Source organism: Saccopteryx leptura, chromosome 9 (assembly GCF_036850995.1).
Source record: "Saccopteryx leptura isolate mSacLep1 chromosome 9, mSacLep1_pri_phased_curated, whole genome shotgun sequence".
Lineage (NCBI taxonomy): Eukaryota > Metazoa > Chordata > Mammalia > Chiroptera > Emballonuridae > Saccopteryx > Saccopteryx leptura.
This window is the reverse complement of record NC_089511.1, coordinates 30,282,586-30,302,344: the sequence shown is the minus strand read 5'-3', so window position 1 is coordinate 30,302,344 and position 19,759 is coordinate 30,282,586. Positions and strand designations below refer to the sequence as shown.

Sequence of the window (19,759 nt, the reverse complement as noted above, 5' to 3'; positions counted from 1 at the left end):
CTGGTTGCAGGAGGGGAAGAGGCAGAGAAGGGGGAAAAGGAGGTGGAGAGAAGCAGATGGTTGCTTCTCCTGTGTGCCCTGACCGGGGATCCAACCTGGGATGTCCATATGCCAGGCCGACACTCTATCTACTGAGCCACTGGCCAGGGTCAAGAGTATGCAGTTTAAGTACCAGGAAACAGGCTCTGATTTGTGGTGCAGGAAATTCTCTGGAAGGTACAAAGATGGGGCAGAGGGAGAAGTTGGACTGAGATGCAGTAGCAGCAACACAGGCCCCACCAACACTGAGCAGTACTGGATGCATGATATGTCCCTGGGGAAGGGGTGTCACTTTGGGAGCTATGGCTCCCCTTGGCTAAAGAGAATTCCTGAAGATAGTTCATCTGTGAGCCCTCAGCCGCTATCACACCAGGATGCTGGGAAAGGGTTGCAGGCCTTGGTCTTGAAGGATGAAATCTGGGTGACACACCACCACATCCGCACAAAAGGATATACAAGAATCTTTAGGCCACGGAGTTACATAATCTGTGATTATTAGTATTGCCAGTGTTGATTAATACTCACTGGGTAATTTTAAGGAATAAATGGTGCTACAAAAAGTAACTGGTACAGAGATAACTCCAAAAATTGGGTAATTATTACTATTATATTAATATTACATAAAAGTATATACTACTTTTATTTTAATAGGCTAAGTGCATAAATGTCATCCTATTATACAAAAAGCTACAACATTTGAATCTATTAGATGCCAGATACTTATTCAACCATGGTCTCATTTAAACCTTGCAACCCAGCCAGGAATAGCTCTTACCTCATTTTATGGACAAGGGCACTGAGGCTCAGAGAGGTTGAGTCATTAAGTTATGCACGTAACCCTAGAAGTCCTAGGAGGCCTCATTTCCCGTTTCCTACACTTTCCATTCCATCACACTATCTGATTTGGTCAGATGGCTTTGTCCACCAAGCTGGCTGGTGATTCGTGAACTGCATAAATAATGACACAGACAATGGTGTTCTTAACAACTGGACATTATAAGCAAAGACCAAAAACGTGAACTTTCTTCTCTTTCTTTTTAAGTTGCATCCTATTAACATCAAATCAAAGCAGTGTATACAAATCAGTGAGTGACAAAGTCTTGAACCAATTTTTAAACTTTTTATTTAAGCATAATACACATACAGGGAAGTGCACAAAATTATACAGATCAATTAATTTTTACACAGTGAACACACCAATGTAAACAGCAGAGATCAAGAAACAAAACATGACCAGTCTTTCAGAAATCCCCCTAAGTTCCCTAATGATTCTAATATCATTGAATAGTGTGACCTTTATTTAAAACTTACATAAATGGAATCTTATTAAAAAAAATATTTTTTTAATTTATTGATTGTAGAGAGACAGAGAGGAAGGGAGGGAGAGAAAGAGAGAAGCATTCATTTGTTCCACTTAGTTGTGCATTCATTGAATGCTTCCCATGTGTGCCCTGACCAGGGATGGAACCCTCAACCTCATTGTTGCAGGACAATGCTCCAACCGACTGAACTAACAGGCCAAACTAAAGTATATTCTCTTTTGTTTGATTTCAGTTCAATAGTGCATTTTTGAGATTTACCTATACTGTTGTATATAATTGTGATTTTTTTTTCTTATTTCTGTATAACACCTCATTGTGTGACTATACCTCAATTTACCTATCCATTCTAGCATTGATAGGCATTTTGAGTGTTTTCCCATTTGAGGAGTTATAAGTTGTGCAGCCACGATCACTGTAAGTAAACGTCTTTTGGTACATATACGTACATATTTTTGTTGGGTTTATATGTAAGAGTAGAATTACACAAATCCGTAGGATCACAGCACAGGTTTTTAAGTAGCTGCTTCCTTCTCTTTGTGTTCTGAGCATATCTTCCCTTTGCTGGCAGCAGTTTCTAAAACCCCTTTGCAGTCTTCTCCCTTGGGTCAGATCACTGGGAGAGAAATCATAAAAGATCCATTTCTCTGCTTTTTAGTCCTGGACAATTTCAGTTAGCACTGGAATTTAAAGGACATAACAAAGTGCTTTTTCCAGACAGATCACTGAAAAACAGGCTGGAGTTTACTATTCAAAACCATCCACAACATATTCATAAACAGTTAGCATTTTCTTGTTCTAAAATCTACATTAACTGATATTAACAATGACCACTCAAGCATTCTTCTGACTCACGTTGGCTGGTAGATCTTTCTTCAATTTTTTTTTTTTTTTTTTTCATTTTTCTGAAGCTGGAAACAGGGAGAGACAGTCTGACAGACTCCCGCATGCGCCCGACCGGGATCCATCCGGCACGCCCACCAGGGGCGATGCTCTGCCCACCAGGGGGCGATGCTCTGCCCATCCTGGGCGTCGCCATGTTGCGACCAGAGCCACTCTAGCGCCTGAGGCAGAGGCCACAGAGCCATCCCCAGCGCCCGGGCCATCTTTGCTCCAATGGAGCCTTGGCTGCGGGAGGGGAAGAGAGAGACAGAGAGGAAAGCGCGGCGGAGGGGTGGAGAAGCAAATGGGCGCTTCTCCTGTGTGCCCTGGCCGGGAATCGAACCCGGGTCCTCCGCACGCTAGGCCGACGCTCTACCGCTGAGCCAACCGGCCAGGGCTATTTTTTTTATTTTTTTTTTATTTTTAATTTCTTTATATCATTATATTTAAAGTAGATTTATAGACAGTATATAGTTGAGTCTTAATTTTTTTAATATTCCATATGGCACAATAATTGGTATATTTTGAGCATTTACAATTAATGTAATATACGTAGATTTAGATCTTTTACTTTGGTATTTGTTTTTTTTGTTTGTTCCCCGTTTATCCCCTGCTTCAAGTTCCTCTTGATTTCTTTTCTTTTTAATTTTTATTATTTATTTATTTATCTATTTTATAGAGACAGAGAGAGAGTCAGAGAGAGGGATTGATAGGGACAGACAGACAGGAATGGAGAGAGATGAGAAGCATCAATTATTAATTTTTTGTTGCGACACCTTAGTTGTTCATTGATTGCTTTCTCATATATATGCCTTGACCGTGGGTCTTCAGCAGACTGAGTAACCCCTTGCTCAAGCCAGAAACCTTGGGTCCAAGCTGGTGAGCTTTGCTCAAACCAGATGAGCCCGCGCTCAAGTTGGCGACCTCGGGGTCTCGAACCTGGGTCCTTCGCAACCTAGTTTGACGCTCTATCCACTGCGCCACCTCCTGGTTAGGCTTGACTTCTTTTTAATTACTGAATATTTTTAGTATTCCATTTTATCTACTGGCTTTTTGTTGTTGTCATTGTTATATCTCTTTGTATTGCTTCTTTAGTAGTTGCTTTGGGGATTTCAATATACATGTCTAACCTTTCATATTCTACTTAGAGTTACTATTATACCACTTCAAGTAAAATGTTGACACCTTACCAGCAATATAGGTCCTACGTTTGCCTGCCTACCTTTATATCATAATTGTCACATATAGGACATTTACATACATCAAAACTCCTTTAAACAATCATGCATATTTTAAAGAACTTAAGAGTAGAAATAGTCTATATAATAACCAAGATATTTACCATTCCTTGTGCTCCCCTTTATTCCTGAAGTGCCAAGTTTCCCTGTTATCATTTCCCTTCAACTGGCAAAACTTCCTTCAGCATTTCTTTTAGAGTCAGTTTTCTGGCAACAAATTCTCCTAGAGAATTTCCTTTATTCCTGAGAGTGTCATTAGTTTGCTTTAATTTCTGAAAGATAGTTTTGCTGGGTATAGACTTATATGTTAATAAGTATTTTCTTTCCACACTTTAAAGGTGTTATTCACTCTCTACTGTTCTCCATGGTTTCTGAGGAGAAATCTATAGTCATTCACATCACCATTTTCTCAATATGTAATGTGTAATTTTTTTCAGGCTGATTTCAAATTTTTTTTTATCTTTGATTTTCAGCAGTTTGATTATTTGTGTGTGCATACGCCTTTCTTTAAGTTTCTTCCCTTTTGAGGGTTCACAGAGCTTCTTGAATCTCTGTTTTGCCACATTTGGGAAGTTTCAATTATTATTTTTTCAAATATATATTTCTACACCAATGTCTTTCTTCTTGTTGGTGCTCTAATGACACAAATATTTTCCATTATGATATTATTACAGATTTCTGATGCTCTGCTCATTTTTAAAAATTTAATACTTTTTCTATCTGTTCTTCAGACTGGATCATTTCTCTTGCTTTATCTTCAAGTTCACGGACTTCTCCCTCTGTCATCTCTATTCTGCTACTGTATTCATCAAGTGAATTTTTAAATTTCAGATATTGTTTTTCACTTCTAAAATTTCCATTTGGTTATTTTTTATAGTTTGTTTCTCTGCTGAGAATGTCTATCTTTTCATTCATTTGAACAGCATGGTCATTATAGAGTATGCTTAGAATAGCTGATTAAAAGCCTTTTCTGATAATTCCTACATCTGAGTCATCTCAGAATTGATATCTATTAATTGTGTTTTCTCTTGAAATCTGATTTCATTTTCCTGATTCATTGTATATCAAGTACTTTCTGGGAAGTATTCTAAACATTTGAATAGTAGGCTTTGAAATTCTGGGTACTTTTAAAATCCTCTGGAAAATATTTATTTTGTTTTGTTTTAGTAGGCAACAAACCTGGTTAGGTTCAGATCACACATTCTGAGTTACCTTCTGAATGATGGTTCTGTTAGTTCAGTGTTCAAAGTGGTTTGGGTCTGTCTCACTCATATACCATTCAGGGTGCTGGTTTATGCTCTTGTTTAGTTCACAAAGCCTTTGCTATGTTTCTTTGAGTCTGTTCTACTCATGTGTAGTTTGTGGGTAAGCTCATGATTTATGCTGGGTCATACACAGAATTAAGGAATCCTCATCTCTGAATCTCTCCTTTTCAGAATTTCCCCCATAGTCTCCAGCTCCCACAGGTCCCTTTTCATGGTTCCTCTGGATAGATGATTTTTTTTATTATTGGGGATTTAGATGTCTTCATCACCACGTAGTCAGTGTGGAGAAAAGCTTGATGCAGGGCCAGGAGATAAAAAAGAGAAAGAACATAAAACAAAAACAGGCCTGAACAGGTGGTGGCACAGTGGATAGAGCGTTGGACTGGATACGGAGGACCCAGGTTTGAAATCCCAAGGTTGCCAGCTTGAGCATGGGCTCATCTGGTTTGAGCAAGGCTCACCAGCTTGAGCCCAAGGTCATTGGCTTGAGCAAGAGGTCACTCTCTCTGCTGTTGCCCCCCCCCCAGTCAGTGCACATATGAGAGAGCAGTTGATGAACAACTAAGGTGCCACAACAAAGAATTGATGCTTCTCATCTCTCTCCCTTCCTGTCTGTCTTTCCCTATCTGTCCCTCTCTCTCTCTTCTGTCTCTGTCACAAAAAAAAAAACAAAACCCAAAACCAAAACCAACAAACAAAAAAACCCCATGGTATTTCCTCTGTACACTCAAGCTCACTGACTAGATTCCTTTTCCTGGTTCTCTGGCTAAAGAGGAAGTTTTTCTTGGGGTTGTTTGTTTGTTTGTTTGTTTTTTTACACAGGGACAGAGAGAAAGTCAGAGAGAGGGACAGATAGGGACAGACAGACAAGAATGGAGAGAGATGAGAAGCATCAATCATCAGTTTTTTGTTGCGACACCTTAGTTGTTCATTGATTGCTTTCTCATATGTGCCTTGACCGTGGGCCTTCAGCAGACCCAGTAACCCCTTGCTCGAGCCAGTGACCTTGGGTCCAAGTTGGTGAGCTTTTTTTGCTCAAGCCAGATGAGCCTGTGCTCAAGCTGGCAACCTCGGGGTCTTGAACCTGGGTCCTCCGCATCCCAGTCTGACGCTTTATCCACTGCGCCACCGCCTGGTCAGGCTTTCTTGGGGTTTTTGTTTTATTCACTCACTGTGAAGTTTCATGACTCAGGCTACTCTGGGGACAAAGCCAGAAATAAAAGAGATTTTATTTTTTTAAAAGACACAGCAGGAAACCCCCATCTTTATGGGTGATTCTTAAAGTTTTGACTTTTCTCCCCAATCTGCCTGCTGTCATTTTTTGTTTGTTTGTTTTTAACTTTACAGTCCTTGGGTAGTTAGTTTCTTTTTCAATTCTGTCCAGGTTTTTAGTTGTAATCAATGGAAGAAACAGGCTATAGTGGGTTTATTCCATCTTGGCTGGCACCAAGAATAAGGATACTGTTTTCTTTTTTAAATTATTTTTATTTATTGATTTAAAGAGAAAGGAAGGGAGAGACACTGATTTGTTGTTCCACTTATTTATGCATTAACTGGTTAATTCTTTTTTTTATTTTATTTTATTTATTGATTTTTTTAGAGAGAGAGGACAGAGAGAGAGAGAGAGAGAGAGAAGGGGAGGAGCAGGAAGCATCAACTCCCATATGTGCCTTGACTAGGCAAGCTCAGGGTTTCGAACCGGCAACCTCAGTGTTCCAGGTCGACGCTTTATCCCCCTGCGCCACCACAGGTCAGGCGAACTGGTTAATTCTTGTATGTGCCTTGACCAGGGATTGAACACACAATCTTGGCATATTGGGACGATGCTCTAACCAACTAAGCTAACTGGCCAGGGCCAGGGTACTGTTTTCTAAGCTTTTTTTTACAAATATGTTCATTTGTCAGTTATTTCTCAAACACTAATAACATGCGAGGCTCTGTGCTAGGTGCCAAGCATATAACAGAGAAGACACTGTGCTAACAGCCTAGGAGGGAAGAATAACAGTGAAGAGGCAAGGACACAAAAAATGAGTGTCACCTAGGAGAAGCTGCAAAACCATGGCTGTAAAGGGAACCTAAGGAAGGCTTGCTTCCCTGAGGAAGTTCTGTTTAAGCTGAGAACCAGAGGTGGAGCATGATTGTGAGCAAAGAGATAGGCAAGAGCCTTCCCAGCAAAGATCAGTGCACTCACAGACCTTGAGCTGAGCAAGGGGTGGCGTGTTCTAGGAACTGAAAAAAAAGGTCTCAGTGAACATATAGTTGAAGAAGAGGAGAATAACAGGAGATGGGGAGGAGAGGTTATGTGCATCTTTGCAGATGACATTACAGGGATTTTTAATTAGACTCCTTGGGAAAATGAGAAGCAAAATAAACCCGTAATTCTGATATTTTTGGAATCTGTTCTCATTTCACAGATGGGGAAAATAAGGTTCAGAACGGTAGACTGGGGCATAGTATTTTACAGATAAAGCAAGAAGACCCAGAGAAGGAATTTGTGTGAGCCACTGGGAATAAATGGTAGAAAATGGACTTGCAGCCAAATATCATCAGCTCCCTGGTTGGTCAGTGCTATTTCTTCCATTCTCACCTGCTCCAGGATGTCTCACTGTCACCTTTGTGAAGACCAAGAGCTTGGTTGTGTAGCATCTTTTTCTTTATCCGTTTATCTTTGCAGAGCAAAAAAGGTGTGAGGGCGGTGACTGCACTTGTGCATCCATGTGTGAGTGCATGTGTTGGCATGTTCCCAATGCTGGTAATATTTCTCTTTCTGGCAGCTTGTCTAGCAACGTGATCCACCAGTTCACAACCCTTGGGGAATTCACTGTGTTTGCCGAGTGCACAACTAGTGAGTGGCATGTCATGGCTCAGAAGCAAGTGATAATTCGAGAAAAGATGGAGAGGCTCAGTGTGATTGGGTGCTCTGGCTTGTCCAAGGCAGGAGCCAGCTCTCTCTGCGGGTTGTCTTCGGAGACCCTATGTGGATTCAGGTGGAGCTTGATGGAGGTGAGTCTGCAGAAATGGTCAAGGTCAAGGTAACCTGATCTCTCCGAAATTTATTCATCCAACTCCCAGGTTTTTTTTTTGTTTTGTCTTTGTTTTTTTCCAACTCCCAGGTTTTAAAAGTACTAAGAGCAATCATTTATCAAGTTAACGTTTTAACTATTCATTTATTTAGCACCTCATGTGTGCCAGGAACTGATCTAAGTGTTTTATATACACTAGTCCAGCCAGTATGTATTATTATTATCTCCATTTACAGATAAAGGAATGGAGGAAAGGTTCAGAGCCAGAGGTTCAAAGGTATAGGCTACTAAGCTAGTGAGAGCCCCCAGCCTTCTTTGCACACTCACAGTCCCATCTCAAGAACTGAACTTATAAGACACTCCTTATTGGGGGGATTCAAATAGGACTGGGAGTGCAACCAGTGGGGCCTGAGCCCATCTCAGTGCATCCAGAGTTGACCAGCTTGGCATAATTATGTTGTCCCAAGTCAGGGCTGATATTCAGCTGCACATACTGCTACAGCCATATCAGTTGTTATGGCTGGTGTTCCTTCTCATTGGTCACAGTTTATTTTCTGATTGGTCATAGAGACCATTCTAATTGGTCATCATGTCCATTTTGATTACTCAAAATGTCCATTCTGACTGGCCATAGCAACATTTCTCATTGGTCACAATGTCCATTCTGATTGGTCACAGCATCCATTCTGATTGGTCACAGTGTCCATTCTGATTTATCAGAACATCCATTCTAATTGGTTGGTACCCATGAAGTTTCAGCTGTTAAATATTTTGAATACAATCCCTTCCCCCAATTAAGACCCATTGTTGCCTTTGTCATCATCGTCATCATCATCATCATCACTCAAACAAGAAATACACTAGCTTAATTTCTATTGGAATTATTAGAAATAGAATGCTAATATTGGAAAGAATCCTAATTTGTTGGTGTGTATCATATTTTAAGATTCAACCACAATATTTATCATTCAGTTAGGACAACTAGAGACCTGTAAGGGCGCACCCTCATGATGTCAACAGGTTGAATTCTGTTGAGCAGAGTCTCAGGCAGTCAGCTGTGGAAGCTCCTGCTTGAAACAAGACTTGAGGCTAATTCTCATGCATGAACACCAGCCATACCCTTAAGAGATGTTCCCTTTTTATCCTTCCTCCCCACAAAAATATCTCTGTCAACTTAATGACCCAATACTCAGAGATAGTTACTGTTAATATTTGGAGGCAGGGTATATTCTTGCTTATGTCTTTATAGTTATATCCATATTCATGTCTATATGCAGAATTTCACTTCAGGGCTTGAGTCTGAACTAGCTCTGTAAAAGCAACTACATGGTTGTTACCAAACATGCTTAAATGTTTCTTACCCCACCTAAAAACAGAGGTGACTTACACTGTGTTGTCAGATAACACAACCCTGGCTGAGTCCATCACACAGAGGGGCCTGTTCCCCTGCAGTCTGACCCTGGACAGAGCCGCCCAGCAATGGATGGGACCAGGGATGCACCACCTGGAGATCTGAGCCACCAGCAACACCCACCTGTGTACCCTCCATAAATGTCACAGTCCACTTCATGGAGCCTCTGTCAGGGCTGCGGGCCTCCTGGGCTTCTCACCACTTGGAGCTTAGGCAGGACCTACTGGTCAACATCTCAGTGGCTCACGGCATCCTGGAAGAGCTGACCTTTGAGGTAGCAGGACTCACTACATCCTTCTTCCATGAGGAAGAGAGCCTTGGGTGGCCATCTGGGATTTATCATGTGGCAGTTCCTCTTGAAGGTACTTGGGGCTACCTTTCCAAACTTCCTCCTCTTCCCTTCCCAATTTAGAGACCAGGGTCCTGCCAGCCTGTTTTTAGTGTGTCCTAGATATAAATATGGTTAAGAGCATCTGACCTAAGTCACAAGATAAGGCAGAGACAGATATTATCTGCCCTCAACGGAGCTTATTGTCACAGGGGTTCTCCATTTTGGTGCTTCTGGCATTTTGTAGTGGATCACTCTTTGTTGTTGAAGCTCTCCTGAGCATTATAAGGTATTTAGTAGCATGTCTGGCTGCCGGCCCTTAGATGCTAGTAATATCCATTTCTTAAGTCATGACAACCAAAAATGTCTCCAGACAGTGCCAACTGTCCCCCGGGGAGCAATCACCCTCATTGAAAACTACTGGAGGAGAGCAGGGATACTCGATTTCTTCCAGCATTTCTAGACAAGAGTGTGTTTGGGAAGCTGTAGCCCCTACCCTTGGGGGAAAGGTAAAAGCCGAAGAGTGGGAAGAGAAGAGAGAGGGACAAGATAGGAATTGTCATGATTCTGGCTGGAATAGAGATAGGAACGAGGACTGGCTGGGGGACAGACTGGCTGGCTCCAGCCAGGGCAGGAGACCACAGCATACATTTGCATTTAATCTGATGCGAACCGTCCTTGCGGCCAGTGTGGAGAGGTCAGCGGGCAGGGCTGTGATGAGGCTCTGGAGTCTCCAGCCCACCTAGGACCCAGCCCACACAATCCCCTGCCCTGGATCTCCGAGGTGGGTAAGAAAGAGGGTAATATTCCATAGGTGTGGGGCTACCATGTCCTCAGCAAGGGATTTGGCACAAGAGATAGCAGAAAGGACAATAGACTCAAGAAGAAAAACAATGGAACTTTGCCCGATACCAAAGGTCCAATTTGGAACAGGAAGAAGCCAGAATGAAATGAAATGATGATGGAAAATATACATAATACAGAGGCTGTAATGCAGATACAGGTTAATTTTTGTCTTCTATAAAAGTGAATCAATAGGGGGTAACAGATAAAACTTTCAGCATGCCCCATGACGTTATGGCTTACTCTTAGGCGATAAGCAGTCTTCTCCCCCCAAGGGAAACAAATTTGGATGACTCCAGCAATGGAGGGGGTGAGGAGGAAGGCAAGGGAACCAGGTGGGACGGGAAGGCTCTCACTTGGTGGTGCTGGCCCCAGGCTGGCTGGCCTTGCTCTCAGAGCCCAGCAGACATTTGCAACTGCCTCTGTAGGAGCTTCTCTGGGTTCTCAAAGCCCCCTACTGGGTCTCTCTGCTACAGGGCTGGGGTGATGCCTCTCCTTCAGCTGGCCACATCCTCCCAGCTGCTGCTGCTTCTGGACCACCCACAGGGTCATTCTCTCTGTTCTCTGCATGCTCACTACCCTCTTCAGCACCCTCTCTCCCCAAGGGAAACATGTGGTCCACGGGAAATTCTGACCTATTCCTTGGCCTTCTGCCAGCCAATGTGTTACTTCCCAAAGGCAGGAATGCAGCCCTGAACACCCCCCTCCGCTCCCTCTAGCTCCACTCGTCAAAGATCAATCCTGCAGGAGCACGAGTAACGGACCTACCTGTCTGTGGTGGCTCCCAACTTCAGGGGACACAGGTTCAGCTTTCCACAGGGTCCTCCGATAACCTTCTCTCTGGGCATGAGAAAAGAAGGTAGCACCTTCCCCATGAGGAAGGAGGAGTGGGGCATACAGGTATTAGTGCTCTCTCCAAATAAATCTTTAACAAGAAGAAAACAGCAGAAGTTTATTAACATAGGCATCATGCATATGCATAGGAGCACTCAGAGATGAGTAACTCAGAGGGGTGGTTTGAACTTGGACTTATATTGCATCTTAACAAAAGAAACCAAATAAATCTTTAAAATCCTCTCTCCTCTCTCCACCCTCTCAATCCTTTCTAAAACTGTCATGTCTTCCCCTCTGCTGGAACTTTCTCTCTCATCTACCTAATGAGCACCACTCTTCCTTTGAACTTCTGCTCTAGCCCCCACCCTATCCAATAAACCATTTCTCTGTCTGCTGAGGTTAAAGGAACCACCCACGCCATGCCCACAATACCCCCATGCCGATTCCTACAGTGGTAGTTTGGCACAGTCCTGCATATTTATTAAACCACAAAGCCCTGAGTAAAAAGAACCATGTTTCATTCATTTCTGTGTCCCCAGTGCCTTTGCACCATGCCTGAAATATGACAGGGGTTCATTAAATGCTCAGAGGATGTAGGTTTTGGATTCTGCCACCTGGGGACTGGAGAAGCCCAAGCAGGGAGAGTTGTCTCAGCATGAGTTAATCAGTATATTATAACTCCCATAATTTTTCACCTTTTGCATTGCAGGCACCTTTCTGGTCACTGTGCTGGTGAGGAATGTCTTCTCAAACTTGAGTTTGGAAATCGGAAGCATCACTGTTTCAGGCAAGGGCTTTCTGCAAGGGGGTATAAAACCTGTGCCCAGGGGTCTAGGGTCTTGTACTTGCTTGGTATCTAGAGAGTAGCTCTTTAAAACAGGACTTTGAATACTTATCCTGCTCTACAGACATGAAGAGTTCTCTGGTTACTCTAAAGAGGCAATGATGTATGCAGTAAAACATTCAACTATTAATACAGAATTCCAAAACATCTGAGTTTGTATTAGTTATGATGCTTTAGGCGGCAAGTAGCAGAGAGCCCAACCAAAGTGGCTCCAAGTTCAGGGCTTTCTTGCAGGGTTGGCTCAGTAGCTCAGCATCAGCAGCAGGGACCTGGGATCAGTTTGGTGTTCTGCTCTACCATCCTCAGGAGTTTGCTCCATCCTTAGGCTTGCACTTCTCATGTAATCATGACAGCTGCTACAGTTCCAGACATCATAATGTCAACCTAGCAGCAGCAGAAGCCCATCTCCTCCTCAGCACTTCTTTTTATTAGTGAAAAATCTTTCCCGCTAGCCCCTTGCAATCTTCTCCTCAGATACCATTGGCCAGGGTGGGGTCACGTGCCCCAGCTGTGAGCGATGCTGGGAAGCAAGTATTTGTTGTTTCCGGCTCTGTGGGAGAAGGTGGATTCTGGCAACCATGAGGCAGGGATAGGTAATGTCTATATGGGGTAGGCAGCCCACTGTAGCTGTCACAGAGCTTAAAGATCACCTTGAATGTGCCTGGACTCTCTGAGTAGCAAGGGTCAGAAAGGCAGTTCAAACTAGTTAAGTCAAAAGGAAATTTTTATGAACTCAGAAAGTGAAAAGTCCAGGGTTTAGGCACAGCTGGATCCAGCCACTCAGTGTCTTCAGAAATCTGCCTCTATCTCTTGCTGCTATGTTGCCTCTTTCAGATTCCCTCTTCCCAAGCAGTACCAGGATGGCCTCAGGCTTTAGTCCTTAATCCCAGAGGACAAAGAGCACTGCCTGGTTGATAGTTCCAGCAGAAATCCCGAGACTGCCTTTCATGGTCCAAGCTCAATTCCTATTCCCTTGCGGACCTGCAGATGAGGCCCAGGGGGTAGTGGTACTCAGTTTGGGCGGACAAGGATCACATGGCTTCACCCAAACCAAGGACTGAGTGGCGGAGGGTTGGTTCCCCAAAGAAAATGTCACCTGTAGATTCTATTACCAAAAGAAGGGGGTATGGATGCCTGGACAGGGGAAAAGCCATCAGTTATCCATTCTACTGTCCACAGCCCTCCTTTTCCACATATGGAACTTGAGGCACAGAGACGTTAATCAATTTTGCAACAGTCACTCAGCTAATTCATGGCAAAATCAGAGATAACAGCTATTTTTCTTGACTTCTTCATTCAAGTTTATTGGACCATCTTTCTATTTAAGGCTAAGAAAGTCCTCTGTGTCTGCCATCTTAATTTGCTTTGCATTATTTTACAGATCTTTTAAGCTATAGTTGTGTGAATGAGATTTGATTGGGAAGGAACTTTTCAAAGATCAGCAGTACCTAGATCTTAAAATATCCAAGCCACTAGAGTCAAGTGAATCACATTGAATGACCCTCAGTTCCTAACTTAATCATCACACTGTAATTAGGCATTAATTATATTCACATTTCAGTATCTTTAGAGCAAATTAATTGAGTGTACCTTTTGCATTTTTTAAACCTAACACACTAACATTCTTTCTTTTCTTTCTTCCTTTTCCAAGTGAGAGGAGGGGAGATAGACAGACTCCCACATGTGCCCTGACCCAGATCTACTCGGCAACCCCTGTGTGGGGCAGATGCTCTGCCCATTTAGAGCCATGCTTGCAACCAAGCCATTTTCACACCTGAGACAGAGGCTCTATGGAGCCATCCTTAGCACCCGGGGCCAATGCACTCCAACCAATCAAGCTATGGATGCAGAAGGGGAAGAGAGAGAGGGAGAAGAGGGAAGGGGAGAGGTGGAGAAGCAGATGGTCACTTCTCCTGTGTGCCCTGACTGGGAATCAAACCCGGGACATCCACACGCCAGGCTGCTGCTCTATGACTGAACCAACTGGCCAGGATCTTAACACACTAACATTGTTTACAGATATATAGATCACAAAGCAAACATATAGCTAGCACAGCATTCAGGCCTCCCAGAGCCTTGAGAAATAGGGAATTGCTTTCAGCTTTCTTATGGAGAGGAAGCTAAGACTCAGAAAGAATACGTAACCTGCCCAGGTTCACACAGCCAGTAAGAGGCCAATGAAAGGATCTGGAAACACCCCGTGAGGTGCTGGGGCTGGCTCCTACTAGCTTGCCAGAGCTGGCTATGCCCATCTCTTCTCACTTACATTCAGTAAAGTCAGCTTGGTAGCTTTTGTGGAAGTACAGGGATGGGTAGAATAGGTTTACAGTTGTTCGTATGGAAAAAGTCATGCAGGTTATGATTATTACAACAGTTTCATTAACTCTGTTTTACATACTCATAACTGTAAACCTCCTTTTGCCCACCCCTTACACCAAGGAAATTAGCAAACACTACGAGTCAGGGCTTCCCACCCCAACCTCCCCAAGTGGCACATGGCTGCATGTTTGACTCTAATCTTGTGCTTTATTTGTATCAGTAGCTGCATGCCTCTTTCTTTGCCCCCAAAGAGGTGTCTTTAGCGCAGTGGTGAACATACTGGTTTTGCCTGTGACCTGAATGTTTGCTATGTTCCTCAAACTGTTTTTGAAAGGTGGGCAGATCCCCTGGGGCTCCTCAACATACCTCTGGCTCTATTCTTTGGCAACTTTATAAACACCACCGAAGCTTGACACCCACTCCCACTGTCTTCACGCTCCTTCCAGTCTCCAAGAACCATCTGGAACAAATGCTGAGGAAAAGAATGTGAGTATTTTTAAAAAACAGTGAACCTCGCAAAAAGAAGATGTCCCAAGCATTCTGTTTTGCTTTCTGGTTCTGGTTTTTCAGTGCTCCAGGAATCACTGGTATTTCTTCTGCTTGAGGAGAGACCCAGATGGACTGAAATTAAACTAAGCATGCTTTCCATTTATGTTATAAATCAACAGTAAGATGTCTAGAATATGTATATATCTTTTAGCTATCTCAGTAATTAAATAGCATACTTGTAAAAAAAATCAGCTGGTAAGAGAAAGCAATCACAGGGCCTGACCTGTGGTGGCGCAGTGGATAAAGCGTCGACCTGGAAATGCTGAGGTCGCCGGTTCGAAACCCTGGGCTTGCCTGGTCAAGGCACATATGGGAGTTGATGCTTCCTGCTCCTCCCCCTTCTCTCTCTCCTCTCTCTCTCTCCTTTCTAAAATGAATAAAAAAAAATGATAATTAAAAAAAAAAAAGAGAAAGCAATCACAAGGAAAATTTAAAAAATATTTCTAAGCCTGACCAGGTGGTGGCACAGTGGATAGAGTGTCGGACTGAGATGCGGAAGGACCCAGGTTCGAGACCCCCAGCTCTCCAGCTTGAGCGTGGGCTCATCTGGTTTGTGCAAAGCTCATCAGCTTGGACCCTAGGTCGCTGGCTCGAGCAAGGGGTTACTTGGTCTGCGGTAGCCCCACAGTCAAGGCACATATGAGAAAGCAATCAATGAACAACTAAGGTGTCACAACGAAAAACTGATGATTGATGCTTCTCATCTCTCTGAGTTCCTGTCTGTCTGTCCCTATCTATCCCTCTCTCTGACTCTCTCTCTGTCTCTGGGGGGGGGGGGGGAATATATATATATGTATGTGTGTGTGTGTGTGTGTGTGTGTGTGTGTGTGTATATATATATATATATATATATATATATATATAATATAATATAATATTTCTAAGTGATAATGACAATACAATCTATCCAAATCTGTGGGATGCAGCTAAGGCAGTGCTCAGAGGGAAATTTACTTCTCTTAATACTTATTTCAGAAAATAGGCCCAGGTTCTTTAGTTTTCATAGCAAGACTAAGTCTTCAATTCCTTGCTGTTGACATTGCTTATGCATTAACAAAGACTTTGTTCATCTACAATGTTCAAGGCTTGGTACTAGGGGCTGGGGATACAATGGGAGTAAAAAGATATATGGGTAATCCCTGCCTTCATGAACCTTACTGGGTGAGACTAACAAACAAATCAGCATATAATTAGGAATTCTGATATGTCTAACTAGAAGTGATAGGGTATAATGACAGCAACTAACAGAGGATGGCCTAGCAAATGTGGTCAGACAAGGGCTCTTAAGAGGTGGCATTTCATTGGGAACCTGAAGATAAGACAGGCTGCTGGAAAGTAGAACAGGAGCTTTCTGGGTGCAGAGATTAGGAGGCTCTGAGGCTAGTGTGGAGGAGAGGGGAGATGTAGGAGATTACAGAGAAATGGACAGAAGTCAGATAACATAGGGTCTAGGTTGCTAAGGCAAGAGGGTTTGGGTTTTATGATCAGGCTGTGGGCGACCACCTGCAGTTGAATTCTGCTGTAGCCTCGTGTTGTTCCAGGTCAAGCCCTCCGGGCATGGGCTGTTAAACAGGTATTACCGGAACTGGCTCCAGGAACACACTGTATGCTGATTGATCCCTCTTCCTAGAATCCACACCTCTCCATTTTCCCAGCTCACCACTCTTCCTCCTTCATAATTGCTCTCCTGGCCTCCGGGGAACTTGCTCTGATGCCAGCTGTCTGCTCTGTAGAAGTAACAGCTTGGCACCCTCCTCTGTGCCAGACACAAGGGGAAGCGCATCACTAGTTTTTCTCATTTGATCCACAGCAATCCCAGGAGTCAGAGGCTAGCAAACCCTTGGAGGACCAGGAGCTCTGAGATGCTTAGATACTGGCCAGAGGTCCCAGAGCCAATGGTCCAGTCTGAGATCTGGCTGGCCCCAAGACCCACATTCTTTTTTTTTTTTTTTGTATTTTTCTGAAGCTGGAAACGGGGAGAGACAGTCAGACAGACTCCCGCATGCGCCCAACCGGGATCCACCTGGCACGCCCACCAGGGGCGAAGCTCTGCCCACCAGGGGGCGATGCTCTGTCCCTCCTGGGCGTCGCTCTGCCATGACCAGAGCCACTCTAGCGCCTGGGGCAGAGGCCAAGGAGCCATCCCCACCTCCCGGGCCATCTTTGCTCCAATGGAGCCTTGGCTGCAGGAGGGGAAGAGAGAGACAGAGAGGAAGGGGGGGGGGTGGAGAAGGAAATGGGCGCTTCTCCTATGTGCCCTGGCTGGGAATCGAACCCAGGTCCCCCGCACGCCAGGCCGACGCTCTACTGCTGAGCCAACCGGCCAGGGCCAAGACCCACATTCTTAACGTACTACCCCCTCTCCTAATTCTCAGTCTCCTGGGCCCCCTCTCTGTAGCAGTTAGCACTGTTTTAATTGTTGGTTTTCTTGTCTGTCCTCCCTACTAAATATAAGGACAGAGGCCAGGTCTCTATTACTGTTTTTCTAGGCATCTAGCACGGGCTTGGCCTAGAGCAGGCTCTGATAATGCAGTTGAACACATGGTGGAGGACCCATAGCACTGAGTTAACGTTCCAACTAAAATTGCTTACCCAGTGATCCGTCCAAACGGGAACCAGGCAGATCAGACATGGTCTGTCTCCATTCCACACCTCGGCCCAGATTGCTTTGAGGTAAAGGATGGGGTGCCGATTGTGGAGAGGTATCTTATAAACCAGTTGCCTTTTTTCTGCAGAGAGATCAAGGGGATGTGGAGGTAGGTATACGTGGAACCTGGTCGGTATGTGGATCCCTTCACGACAGTGACTCTGGGCTGGCCAGATAGTGACAAGGACTTACGCTTCCAGTGGTCATGTGGTAGGTGGCCTTAGAGCTCCGGAACTGTTCTCTCTTACCACAAAGTGACGCATAGGGATAGTGGTTCGCTTTGCTATTCCTGACCTTCATACCGGCATACTCATGCCTGACATTTTGTGCCCTTTGTTTACACCAGAGATTGCAAATTCTGATGGATATGGGCAGTGGCCATGGCAACCACAGTGGGGGTGGCCTGGAGGCAGGCAACAAGGCGATGTATCATCTGTAGAGAATTTAGAAACTATAACTACCCTGAAAGTTGTCTGCTTTTGTAGTATCACTGCGAACAATGTCGGTGATAAACACACTCCTTCCCCCTTCGGAGGATGCCCCCTTTCCCCTCCATGCCCTTGTTATGCACTGGGAAGAGCCAGAAGGAGAAAGTGATAAGGCATTTTCTGACAAATCAAAATTGTAGCAATGGTGCTCATTGTTAAGAAATGGTCGTCCTCCTTTTCATAAGGGAATAAATAGCTGGGCTACATAGAAAGAAAATGAATGTCATTCATACTGTGCGCATTGCTTCTCCTACCCTCTTATTTTATTCAACAATATATCCTGTATATTTTAATGTCATGGTATCTTTTCCTCCATCTTCATAGTCATAGTAACTGCACAATACACTGTCAAGTGGATGCATGGTCACTTATTTACCCTTGCCCTCTTTTTTGGACATTTTGGTCATTTCAAATTATTTTGCTTTATGTTCTGTGATGAACATCTTTATAGTTCAATCTTTATTTGCAGCTGTGGTTACTTTCATAAATAAATTTCTAGAAATGGAATAACTGGGTCGAAGTCACATAAAATTTAAAGGCTTCTGATATCAATTGCTAAGGGGTCAGAACATTCTTCGGAATATTAGTTATTGCTATCTGAATTAATAAAGGATACAAATACAGAGTTTAGGTGACTGAGCTTATGACCTGACCCCTGGCCATGTCCTGGGACTGACTATTATACTGGGGGCAGTGGATAAATATCAATCAGCAGAGTTGGAGGGCACAGGGTATAGAGACTTAGCGTGCTGGTTTCATAAAGCAGATGACATCGCAGCCTCCCAGATGGAGAGACAGCTCTCCGGGTACCCAATGCACCCTGCAGGAACATGCACCTGTGGACAATCACTTGAATGTGGAGTGAGAATGACACCAGTGACAAGAAGCAGCCCTGACATTCTCCCGGGCAGGCACCTCTCCTGTGGTATTGCCTGCCTGCTCACTGGTGCAAGGCACTGGTGCAAAACAAGCCCACACATCCTGCAGCTTTGCTCAGAGTCTGGGTGAAACGTGGGTCATTCTCCCATAGGTCCTTCTTCAGTACCATTCCTGCAACCTGCAAGAGAAATTGGTGGGTTTTTTTTTTTAATCAAAATCTCTATTTGAAGCTGATTTTCTTACCCATAGCCCTTTTCTTTTAAAAACCCCAAGCCAGAAGGTAGTCACATGTATAAAGTTCAGAGTTCCTAGATGGGTAGTATTGGCCTGTCTCTTTCTCAGGCCCTTGCTGGGCTCAGTGGAACGACTGTGTTGAGAGGCGTCTGCTCCTCACAGACCAGAGGGGGCTGGTGGTTCTGCCGTCACCCTGTGCCTGGCCATCTGGAGAGGCCAGGAGCTGGAGAACCAGGAGGAACAGTGCCTCTATGTGTCTGCTCTTCCAGAACTCAGGCCTCGAGTCAGGTAGGACCGACAGAAAAACTTCTGCAATGTTGCCATTCATTCATCATTCATGCTACATTTACTGAGAACCAGCCCAGTCTGGCACTGACTTAGAGGTAGGGCTTACAGTGGGGGATCAAAACCAGACCTACTCCAGTTCTCATAGGAGTTATTGCCTGGTGGTCAGCAGTGATTCGCAAATCAAAGCAGAGAGCACACTCCTATGACGACTTCCCCACTCAGAGTCAGGGAAGGCTTCCCTCAGCAGAGATGTGAAAAAGGAAGAGAAATTAAGTTGGCCAGGGGAAAAGGGATGGGAAGGAAACAGAGTGGCAAAGGAGGAAGCACAG

General features: G+C 44.1%; 1 protein-coding gene across 1 annotated transcript in view; it reads left to right on the top strand.

Moving 5' to 3' along the window:
* The window catches only part of LOC136381457 (polycystin-1-like protein 2), a 103,359-nt gene that overhangs the window by 18,427 nt on the left and 65,173 nt on the right, over positions 1–19,759 (top strand). Inside the window, 10 exon segments of the mRNA XM_066350201.1 lie at positions 7,518–7,696; positions 7,699–7,754; positions 9,145–9,296; positions 9,298–9,539; positions 11,892–11,967; positions 14,780–14,835; positions 16,168–16,184; positions 17,655–17,751; positions 19,251–19,319; positions 19,322–19,430. Of these exon segments, the coding sequence (XP_066206298.1) occupies positions 7,518–7,696; positions 7,699–7,754; positions 9,145–9,296; positions 9,298–9,539; positions 11,892–11,967; positions 14,780–14,835; positions 16,168–16,184; positions 17,655–17,751; positions 19,251–19,319; positions 19,322–19,430 (1,053 nt within the window).